We start from the raw sequence: 12,267 nt of genomic DNA on the forward strand, positions 1-12,267 counted from the left end.
AGGAAAAAAAAAATCCGAAAAAAGGACAAAAATTTTTAAAAATCCGGAAAATGAAAGATATAATCTTTTCATCAGCTCACACGATTATATCCACAAAAAAGAGTGCTTTCTAATATTTTATTAATATAGCCAAAGCAAAATATATCAATACAATAGTGTGAGGAGGTAATATAAGGAAAAAACAGAATAAAATCTGAAATGATATCAAAAAAGCGAGCAGCGAATTCAAATGAACTTACATGAACGGGAAATTTTTCAAAACTAATTAATAATAATTAAAGAAGTTGACAATTAATAATTGTCAACTTCTTCAAATTATCCAGTATAATATTACATTGCGCACATCCATTTCGGGCCCATTCTTGGTAACTAACAAATCAAACGCACTTCAGTAATGCTGTAAGAACTCACTTAAATTTAAAAATCCTCCAGTTACGCTTTTATCTCAATTTGCGCTTTTGTTTTCATTTTTTGCAATCTGGCAATCTTGTTGCGAAAACATTTTAAATCATTTTTGAAAAATTTTCCGTTCATATAAGTTCATTTAAATTCGCTACTCGCTTGTTTGATATCATTTCAGATTTTATTCTGTTTTTTCTTTATATTTTATTTTCAGTTTTTACGTGATATATTTCTACTTATTGGGTTCTATTTTATTTGCTGTAATTTTTTTGTAAAAATTTTTAAGTGCTCCTCACGCTATTGTATTGATATATTTTGCTTTGGCTATATTAATACAATATTAGAAAGTACTCTTTTTTTGAGTATATAATCATGTGAGCTGATGAAAAGATTATATTCTTTTATTTTCTGGATCTTTTTAAAATTTTTGTCCTTTTTTCGGATTGTTTTTTTTCCTTCCGGTTTCTTGTTATTTTTATTTTTATTATTATTTTTTTTCCCCTTCCTTCATTGCTCTATAATTTTTAATTTTTCCCTTGTTTACTCTACATTGTTAACATATATATATATATATATATATATATATATATATATATATATATATATATATATATATATATATATATATATATATATATATATATATATATATATATATATATATATATATATATATATATATATATACATATATATATATATATATATATATACATATATATATATATATATATATATACATATATATATATATATGTAACATAAAAGGCATCTATTATTCTTTTTATGTTAGTTTCTTTGCTATAAAACAACTCCTAATTTATTACTAATTAATTATTCAAGTCGAACTACTTTCTCACACTTTTAAAAGCCACATCCTGTTCTTAAATCTATTTTTGGCTCAACTATGCATTTAATTAAGAGCAGGACATATTTCCCTTTGCTCTGTGTGGGAAACTCTCGATCTCTTTCATAAACCAATAGTAATCCTTGGGATTTCCCTTTCCCCCTCAAATATAATAAAATAGAGGGAAATTCCTTTGCTACTTTCTCTAAGATAAAAATTTAAGCACGCAGTTTTTGAGTGCGAATTTGAGCCCCGCCTTTGCTAGAAAATGTCTTGAATATACCATGTGAAGCTAATAAAATATTTTTTGCCTTCCAACTACTATCTGCGTGGCCTAACAACACTCACCATGAATGCTACTCTTACATATATATATATATATATATATATAAATTTTATATACTCACTTTAAGTTGTCTTTTTTTGTTACTTTCGACATCAACTCGAGAGATATAAAAAATTTTTCGACAATAATGGATAAATAATCAGTATTTGAAGCAAAAAAAAAAAAAAAAAAATAAAAAAAAGAAATTATAATGTCGGAAAACTTGATTTGAAATTACAATAACTATAAATTAAACTGGAATTTCGGGGGGGGGGGAACTTAAGTTTATGAACAAAAACGGCCATTTCGGCACGTTAACTTTCAACCCAGCTGCTTCATTTCAATGGGCAATAGAAAAACCAGCAAGGTATTTTTTACTACAAGTTTAACAGTCGATAATTAATCGAATGCGGAATTTTTTATTTCATCGTAGTCCGTTTATACTTTTTTACATGTCTTCTTAATTTCAAGCTTCGAAATCTTAGTTTCTGCACAGTGTAACCAAATAAAACACGAAATTGACAACCTAAACAATGACGGCTTGGCGGCACTTAAATTTGTAATAACCTGGCGAGTAACGTTTCGTCGGTTACTTAGTTTGCCATGTCATTCACAATATATAGTATCAGACATGCCATTTTTTAAAAAAAAGAATCATAAAACTAAATAATTAAAAAAAAAATAGATAAAATTATATTCGACTCAGACAAATATCCTAAATCATCCATTTAAATAAATAAATGTTTTTTTATATACCTAATTATGGTAATAGTCATGACATTGTTAAAAAACACTTTCAACCAACTTTGCTTCGTTAAACAAATATAGAATATTCGAAATAGCTGCTTCTATTTTTTTCAAATAGTTTTTACTGATAAATTGGTGTTGGCGTGCATAAATTAACTCCAATTGTGCAGTTAAAAAATTTCAAATAAGTTTATGGCAGCAATTTTCGGATTTATATTTTTATTAATTGTCTGTTATAACTATTTTAGACAGTAATTTAATATATTTAATACGAAGCATAAAATATGGCATCGTAGAATTTGTTTCTAAAAAGTAATTGCGAAAAAGAAAACGTTTAAGTTTTATTTTCGGGGTTGCTGTATTTTCAATCTCTTTTTAACTAATTTCATTGAAATGCAATTTTTTTATCAAAGTGTGGACTAATCATTTTAGAAAGATTATTCCCATAAGGGTCTCTAACTACAATAAAAAATATTTTCTGGCAAACAGCAAGTGGTTTTGAATTATAAAAATTTCTCGAAGGCGTGGGTAGAGAGATTTCACTTAAACAAGACACTTAAAAAATTAATTTTGTACCCTAAAATCTATAAATAACTTTTTTACATAAATATTTTTGAATTGAATAGATCTGTAGTAGTAGGTATTAATATTTTTAAGATTAAAAGTCAAAGCTCTAGTTTTTTCTATGGAAATTGGAATAAAAATTTTAGCTATAAGAGATGATTTACTGATTGGCAATGTGATTCGTACAATTTTTTAATGTAAGTATATTTTACATGAGACTTTCTGTAAAATGGTACCCATACAAATTGCATTTCAGTCTGTTAATTTTTCTAAAAACTGCATTTAAAACTTGAGATTTTTTTAGCGAAGCTAACTCGAAGTTTCCGGAACTATCATTTTGATGCTAAAATGGTCTCCAAGCATCGCTAAATCACCAAGAGCGCAATAAATCAGCACAAACAAAAATGTCGACAAACGGAGTTTTCCATAAGAAATACATGAGGAGTTATTTTCTCTCTAACTTGCGTAAGAAGTACGCGACATTCTTGCAAATTTTCTAATGAAACTATTTCTTTAGGGCCAGTGGGATATTTGCCTCATTCTTTTAGAATATTGAGAAAATTATACCCGCATTTACAAATTCGTAACAAAACATTAATTGATACTTTAATTTTAAGAATTCTGTTCCGCAAAACATAATTTTTTTTTTAAATTTCAGGTTCGGGAAGCAAGGTAAAAAAAAATCGCAAAATGACAATGATCATATTAAAATTTTTGTATTCAGTATAATTATTCTGTAGGTTAAAATAAAAGAATTGCGATAAGTTTAGAAACACGATTAAGGTGCGAAAAATGATGGAATTTTAAAAATTAATTACCGTAAAATCATTGAAATACTCTATTTAAATAAATATTACTGTTAAAATTACGATATGATATTTTCTGGTAAAAATTGATTTTATGATAAAATGAAATTTTCGAATGATGCACCTAATACTGAGTAATGATGCACTTTATACAGTAATTTTTACTGTATACTGAGCTGACAACCAAAGAAAAATAATATTTTATTTGTTCAATAAATTAATTTTTTATGAATAATAAACTGGCTTCTTTGAAAGTATTTTTTTTTTATAAGGAAAAATTCCACGCTTCGGAATAATGAGAAGTGGTCTCTAATCTTCTAAAAACGAAGGCGTAGAGAATACCTGACAGGTGTAACTATGGCAATGAAGTACAAAGGTGTAGAGAATACCAGACAAGTGTAACTTTTGTCAATGAAGTACGAAAGTGTAAAGAATATCAGACAAGTGTAACTATGGCAATGAAGTACGAAGGTGTAGAGAATATCTGACAAGTGTAACTATGGCAATGAAGTTCGAAGGTGTAGAGAATATCTGACAAGTGTAACTATGGCAATGAAGTACGAAGGTGTAGAGAATACCAGACAAGTGTAACTATGGCAATGAAGTACGAAATCATACTGGGCTATTATCCATATGTAATTATGATCACACAAGACGAGTAATTAAAATGATTGACTTTGTAATTTAAAAAAAAACTTAATCAAATATGAATATGCTATTGAGCCTTCAACTCCTAATCGATTCTAATAAATCATAATCATACTTAAAAGTATGAAATAATCATATTTTTCATTTTGCAGATTTGTCATTGCATACAATATCGGTTTTGAAAGAAATTTAAAAATATATTTAAATAATTAAGGTGATAAAACTATAATTCGATAGTAGAATTATTTAATAATATAATTTCTGTAGATATCATCATTACTTACAAACCTTTTGTAATAGTATCACTTTATTTGCTACGAAAGTTTTTCACTGATACTCCTCATCTTACCAAATTCTGAAATGCTCATCTGAAAACAAGATCTTACATGTTTACCGGGCAGAGTTGATCACGTTATTATGAATCTGATTTATTAGACAATTTGTCATATTACAACAGACAACCCGCGAAATAATAAACCAATTTGATCTGGTAAAAGAACGTGATATTGAGTTTGTTTTACAACTTCTAACATGAAATTCACTCGCTGATAATGTCACGAATTTATCTGACGAAAGCGGAGAAAATGCTATAAATGTGGTCGTTCATTAATTGGTCCCACGAAGATTTTTTTTGTTGTTCTCTTTACTGCTCACATTATTTTTTTTTCTGCTTCTAACCGAAGTGTTACCATAAAAGTATTTTATGAAAAGTAAAAGGTGCGCCTGTTCAGATGAAAAGGAAAACGTAATTTTTTTAAAGCAACAGACCTTAATGTGGCCCCTTAATCACGCAAGAAGAGCTACTCACTTGCACGTTAATCGCTAGAGGGCACTGCTGGTCTTTCATGCTGTGTTGCCAGCACGCCCAACTTAATAAAACACGAGCATCTTAAACATGGCGTGTAATTTCAGAAAAAAATGGTGCAATAAGCAAACGCACCACTCCTATTATCGTGTGAAGAATCAGATATCAGATAATGTTTTGTTCTATTCTAGAACTTAACCGCTTCTTTAAATGATGAGATTTATGTGGTATTTTGATAATTCACATAAATTTTGTTCTCTTTTTCTGAAGAAAATTGAAAAAAACCTGAAATTTATCTTTAATTCTAAATCACGTTTTCAATGCGAAGGCTTTTATGTACTCCGGAAAGTAAATCTATATATTTTGAGACAACATTGTTGATTGTTTTTGTTGCCATAAAACTATACTTAAAAGAGATTAAATATCGGTTTAATGGGGTCAAACGCCACCTACTGAGAAAAGATAAAATTAAATTAATGTCAGATTGTAAATGAAAAATAACATTCGATTACCTTAAGATTGATGAGTGGCGTCTTTATGGTTAATAAATTTTTTCTCCAAAATAAATAAATAAAGGAAAAGAAAAACATTAAAATGTTTAAAATTATTAGTATTCCTTTTAAGTATAGGACTTTACTGTTTTTATCACAATTATATTGTTTTTAAAATCTGCTTCTCAATAGCATTTGAATTTAATAAGTCTACCAATTGCTTAGATTTTAAGCTTAATTGCTTAGTTTTTTATTGTTTAATTTAAATTTAAAAATTGGTTTGTTAAGCACATCAATTGCTTAAGAAAATTATAAAAAAAGAAAACTTACATTTATCTTAAATTCTAAGTCACGTTCTAATGCGAAGGCCTTTATGTACTTCGGAAAGTAGATCTATATACTTTGAGGCAACATTGTTGATTGTTTTTGTTGCTATTAAACCATACTTAAAAGAGATAAAATATATTTAATGAGGTCAAACGCCACTTACTGAGGAGAGATAAAATTAAATTAATGTCAAATTGTAAAAGAAAAATAACATTCTATTTCCTTAAGATTGATGAGGAGAGTCCTTATGGTTCATAATTTTTTCCTGCAAAATAAACAAATAAAAAACAAAAACTTCAAAATGTTTAAAAATATTAGTATTTTTTTTGAAAAATAGAAATTTATTCTTTTTTATCACAATTATGGTGTTTTTAATATTTGCTTCTCACTTGCACTTGAATTTAGTAAGCATATGAATTGCTCGGTTTTGAAATAATAAAAATTATTTTTATTGTGGAAAAATTACCTATCTAAAATTTAGAATCAATAAAAATTTATGAAGCAATAAACTCAGTTTTAACGTATAATTTTTTTTCATAAAATATACTATAACCATAGAAATAGCCTGAACCCAGTTTTAACGTATAACTCTTTTCATAAAATATATTTTAACTAGATAAAAACGTGCACAATTGCAAAGCGTTTAAACTTCTTCATAGATTATTATGGTAGTTTCGTTAAAAATATTTTTCTTACATTTTATTCAGAAACTTTTTGATTTTTTTGCATTTATGTCTTTAAAAACGCAGTGCACTTTATAATACCGCTTTTTTACTAATTGAAATTTTTTCAAAACTTTTGTACAGAAAAAGTTGTTTATCAAAATTTTTATCAGAGCAGTTTGATTTAAAAGCTCAGAAAATTATATTTTTTGAAAAAGAGTGATATTTTCGTGATTACTATTTCAAACTTCTATAAAAAGCAGACACAAGGGAAAAATTTGTGATAAACTTTTTTGCAAAATTTTTTTTTATAATAAAATATTATATCAAAAAATTATTTTTTAAATTGGCAATTGATAGTGCGCCAAAAAAAAGTAAATTTTGAAAATGAATAAAACAAAAAAGACAAAAATTAATATAATTGTATGCCATTTCCAATGAAAAAAAGTCATGCCACGTTTGATTTTCACTAATTAATTATTTTTGTAACGAATTTTTTAACTCTAGCTTTTTTTTTAACCAAATACTTTAATGCTAATTTTTTCAAAATTTGTTAACAATTTGTTTGTTTGTTAAAATTTGTTATGATTTGTAGCCGATATTTTTAAATTTTACACATAAAACATAACTTTTTAACATTTTTTTATTTCTTTAAATATTTTTAAAATGCATATAATTATTAAAATGCTATAGGCTTTTTAACATTATACTTTTTTAAAAAAATGTTTTTAAATTAGCTACCTTATGCTTTAATTTTTAAAAAATTCTTTTGGTAAAGTAATATTTAAAATTAACTATTAAGGATGCAATAAAACTTATCGTATCATATATACATATATATGAAATTGCACAACTGTTTTTTAAATGTGCTACGAGTATTTTCTCGTAAATTGCTCATTTCAGGTTTAAAAATACATAGTTTAGAGAAAAACAAAAGCAAAATTTTATCCGATTCTAATTTGTCTTGCTCTTCAAATGAGATAGAAACAGAAAACTATTTTCAAAACGATTCTGCTTATGAAAATCTAAAAATCAAGAAAAAAAAAACTTTGCATTCAATCTATTTTGACAATTCTTTCACTCTTGTTTCTTATTTAAATTTTACGATGTGAACTCCAATAAGAAATTAGAAAAACATTCATGCCAAATTTTTTTTTTTTCAAATAAGATTTCAAAACCCAATATTCACATTTATCACGTTATTGCTACAAGTAAAACTATATATGTATTTTTTTTATCATTAATCATCTATGATTGTTGATAGAAAATGCATTGGAATAACTTGCTCATCATAGTCATCAGCCGAATGTCTATCATTCACATAACATCAAATTTGACAAGGTCACATTTTGATTTGAATGATTCTTCCGTCATTTTGAATTGATTGTTACATTTACGAATAAAAAGAATTCTTTAAATGAGATATTTTTTCATTGATTCGAAAAATAATAATTGATTTCATTTTTTTTTGTGTCAGAAATTTAATGATCAGTACATATTGAGGAAGAAAAATGTTTCTTTTTTTAAAACTTGCTTTTTTGTATTGGGAGTTGAGCTTTCACTTTATATAATAAATCTTTAGTTTAATAACTCAATGTCATCAAAAAAACTTTTTTTTAAACTTATATAATAATACGTAATCGTATTATTTGTAAAATTATGTAAGAATACGCAATTTGTTTTACAGTTTCAATAAATATTATCGAGTATTTTGCATTGTTATTTTAAGCATTAAGTATCATTGTAAATATTTTAATTTTTGATAAGTCATTAGTATAACTAGTGGCTCTAGTTTTTTCTAAGAAGTTTTCAATTTTTAAAAAAATAGAAATAGCTTTTAGAATGGGTTCAGCCAAAGTAGAAAAAGATTATAATTTTTTACTGCTGATTCTGACCAAACCATTTGATGAAATGATGATGTTTAATAATGATAATGATACTATTATGATAAGGTTTTTGATAATGTTTAATGGTAGCATTCGATGAGTAATTTAAAGCTTTTTAATTTTGGTACCTTTCCGAAATTTCTGTATCATGCATCTTATAGAACTCATCAATGGTCAGATCGTAAAGACACGGCTCCCAGTAGAATAAAAGCAGTCAAGTATTACTGGCTGCTGTCAGTAAGCGAGTGTGTGACCACTTCAATCAGCTTGCTTAGGGACCCAGGGTACGAGGTATCGGTCTTTTTTTAAACCGTTCTACCATAAAGTACTCGACTTCGCACGTATGTCATCGGGTTATAAAGCGGTAGAGCCATCCCCCGCTTTGCTATTTTATTTATAACAATAGCATGGAGTGCTTGTTCTTTAATTCCTAAGCTGCTACCCTATTGGTAATTTGTTGACAGCCAGAACTGGGGTTCGAGTCCCAACGTTGACATCACAATATTTCATCCATTCCCTTTAACACATATAGATTTCGTCCTGCACTTTCCAATTTGTATCTTACACTCTACAATGTCCATTACTTTACGAAAAGTCTATCTCCTATGTCCAGCTAAATTTCTTTTTTAATGGTTTTGAAACCCTGCTAGTTGTAGAAGGTTAAAAAATGTGTAGTTTTGTATTTAGTTTTTTTAACCATACTATTTGTAAACGGTTTCAAAATCGTTAAGGTAAAAAACGTTATTCACTGTAAACTTTACAGTTAAACAAATGAACTGACAGCTACCTATTATTTTACCATTATTTTAAAATAAAAATTCCAACAGTGTAGCTATCAGATGTAAGTTAGAAGTGTGAAAATAATACTAAACATTCATGTTAAAAATCAATTTTATTCACTAAAGCTCAAAACAAAAGAGTTTCAATAGTAATAACACGTAAAAATACGCATTACAATATGAGAAGAGACTTTCTCTTTTTTTGCAATTCAAAAAATGGTGAATTTACTTCTCCATAATTTATCTAATTTTCTGTTTCTATGAATGGTATTTAGTAGAAGAGAAAGTAAAGTTGCATTTTAAAAATTTAAATTTATCTTGCCAATGAGGTCGACTTGTCCTCGCGGTCTTAATTGAAATTATGAATAATATTTTGATCTTCCTATTAAACTCTTTTCCTGAAATTTGCTATCATTATCACCTCCATTATTTTGCAGTTATTGGCAGGAGAGTATTTTATTAAAAATTAATGTGGTTTCGTATTTATAATAAATGGTTTTATCTAAAAATTCGTGATCATACAAAGTCAATAACAGTGGTATACAAAGACAGCTTTTGATCAAAATCTCTGTATAATGTTAATACTAAAAGGTATGTTGAAGTTATGAATGATTAAGATCCTACTAATGTAAATAATAGTTGAATTTTAATATTTGCACTGGTAGTATTTAATCAATATTATTAAAAAGGATTAAATAGTAATGATTTTAAAAAGCATAGCGTTAACTTAATCAATTTTACACCTAATAGCAAACAATCAGGAAATAAAATAGTTATTAAATATTAAGATAGTTAAGAGATTAAGATTAAATATTGTCAAAATTGTTAAAATTTTTACCATACAGACTGGTGAATATTGCATGCATGGGAAAGATTATTGAGTCAATTTTTGAGTGCAAATGGTTAACATGGTTTAATAATGAGGAAAGTGACATAATTGATTATTGATGTTCAAATTTTAAAAATACAGGTTGGTAAATATTGCATGCATGGAAACGATTTATACAGTGGAATCTTTTGAGTGCAAATGGTTAACATAGTTCAATTATGTCGTTTTCCATCATTATTTATCTTCAGTTTTTTAAAATTTATGTTGGTGTATATTGCATGCATGAGAATGGTTGTTTTTAGTGCAAATGAACATTGTGAAGAAATTATGAACATTGATAAAATTAATAACTGATTTTCAAATTTCTGAAATTCAAGTTGGTGAACATTGCATGCATAGAAAAAATTATTGAGAGTCAGCTTTTGAGTGCAAATGCTTAACATAGTGTAAAAAAGAAGGAAAATTAAATAATAGGTGTTCATATTTTTTTAGAATTCAGGTTGGTGAATATTGAAAACTAAGAAATGGTTACTGACTGTCATCTTTTGAGTGCAAATGTTTAAAACAGTTTAACTTTGATGAAAAATGACGCAATTGATTTGAATGCCCTTGATGTAGTCTAATAATAACAGTGATGATTACTTCACGAACACAATCAATGTGGTTAAGCAGATACTAACGAAAAAACTCAAACTGTGGGTTGTTCTACAATAGCTCAAACCATAATAGAATATATGATTAGTAGAGGTTAGAGTGGTTAAATGAAGAGCCATTTGATTTCTTTAAAGAGTTCATATCAGAAATTGCAATTGCAGGTGGTGTGCCCCTTCTGAAGCTTGGATAATCATACGTCCAAATTCTATCCGGGAATCCACGACAGAAATCTAAAATAAATATATTATATTATATTATATTATATTATATTATATTATATTATATTATATTATATTATATTATATTATATTATATTATATTATATTATATTATATTATATTATATTATATTATATTATATTATATTATATTATATTATATTATATTATATTATATATTATATTATATTATATTATATTATATTATATTATATTATATTATATATTATATTATATTATATTATATATTATATTATATTATATTTTGGACTGGGCTGTAAATCGATGTATCGAGACATATCGATTTAACGCATATATCGGCAAGACGGTACAGCGACTTTCATTCAAGGCGATACATCAGAAATCTGATTTAAGCCGTCGAGTAAAGACAACGAGATCGAAACGATATAGCGATATAAGACTCTTCTCTTACGTTCCGATGTCGACTTGCGCTGTGGAAGACGATGTTCGTTTCGTTATGTTGAAATGGCCTTGATTGGTGAGCTGTAGAATCAGAATCAGAGTTTTGAGAACATATATCGTAATCTCGCATGTTCGTTTTCGCACCTCTTAGCTTTTTTTTTTTTTTGTAGCGACTTGATATCGTTTCTTGTAGATTATTTTCAGTGGGACTAACTTCGTGATCGCCGATGTTACCTTGTTCTGAAGGCAATCTATTATTGAAAAGAATATATAAAGAGGAGTTTCTTCATTAATTAGATAAGTTTTTTTTTTAACAAAACGTTTTTTTATTTTTAAATGTGAAAATTATCGGAAATATAATTTAATGCTCCCATAAAGAATTAAATTTGTTAGGTTATTTTTTTACTTTCTTTTCATTTATTAAAAACTTTTTGGATAAAACTCCCAATAATTTAATAGGTTTTTATTACTGAGTTTAAATTTATAAGTCTTGTTGTTTTTATTTTTAGAAATAAAGTTAAAGCAAAACTTATTTTTTGTCATTTGGATTTGGACATAAATCACTCAACTTTGTTTATTCAAAAAAATCTAAAAGGTTTGCGCATTTTATTCATTTTTTTAAATCATTCAGCACTTCGTTTTATTAAAGAGTATAATAATTTTTTTTATAAATATTCTTTTCATATTATTTGTTAATTAGCTAAATATATTATCGAATATCACAATTCTTTTGTTTTTATTTTTAAGAAATTAAGCCTTACTTTGTTTTTCGTTCATAATTAGGTCATTATTCAATTTAATTTAATTATTTATCTGAAATAATAACAATAAAAAATACTGTTTTAAAAGCGTTTT

General features: G+C 26.6%; 1 protein-coding gene across 4 annotated transcripts in view; it reads right to left on the bottom strand.

The window, feature by feature from the left end:
* Positions 1-9,383: 9,383 nt before the first annotated feature.
* The window catches only part of LOC107443662 (metabotropic glutamate receptor 2), a 74,496-nt gene continuing 71,612 nt past the window's right edge, over positions 9,384-12,267 (bottom strand). For all 4 annotated transcript variants that reach the window (XM_071178403.2, XM_043041097.3, XM_043041098.3 and 1 more), the window contains one exon: positions 9,384-11,002. In XM_071178403.2, coding sequence (XP_071034504.2) covers positions 10,857-11,002 — 146 coding nt within the window. In that variant the 3' untranslated portion in view covers positions 9,384-10,856. The remainder of the gene's footprint in view (positions 11,003-12,267) is intronic.

Source organism: Parasteatoda tepidariorum, chromosome 6 (genome assembly GCF_982258835.1).
Source record: "Parasteatoda tepidariorum strain Cologne lab strain chromosome 6, Ptep-v5.0, whole genome shotgun sequence".
Taxonomy (NCBI): Eukaryota; Metazoa; Arthropoda; class Arachnida; order Araneae; family Theridiidae; genus Parasteatoda; species Parasteatoda tepidariorum.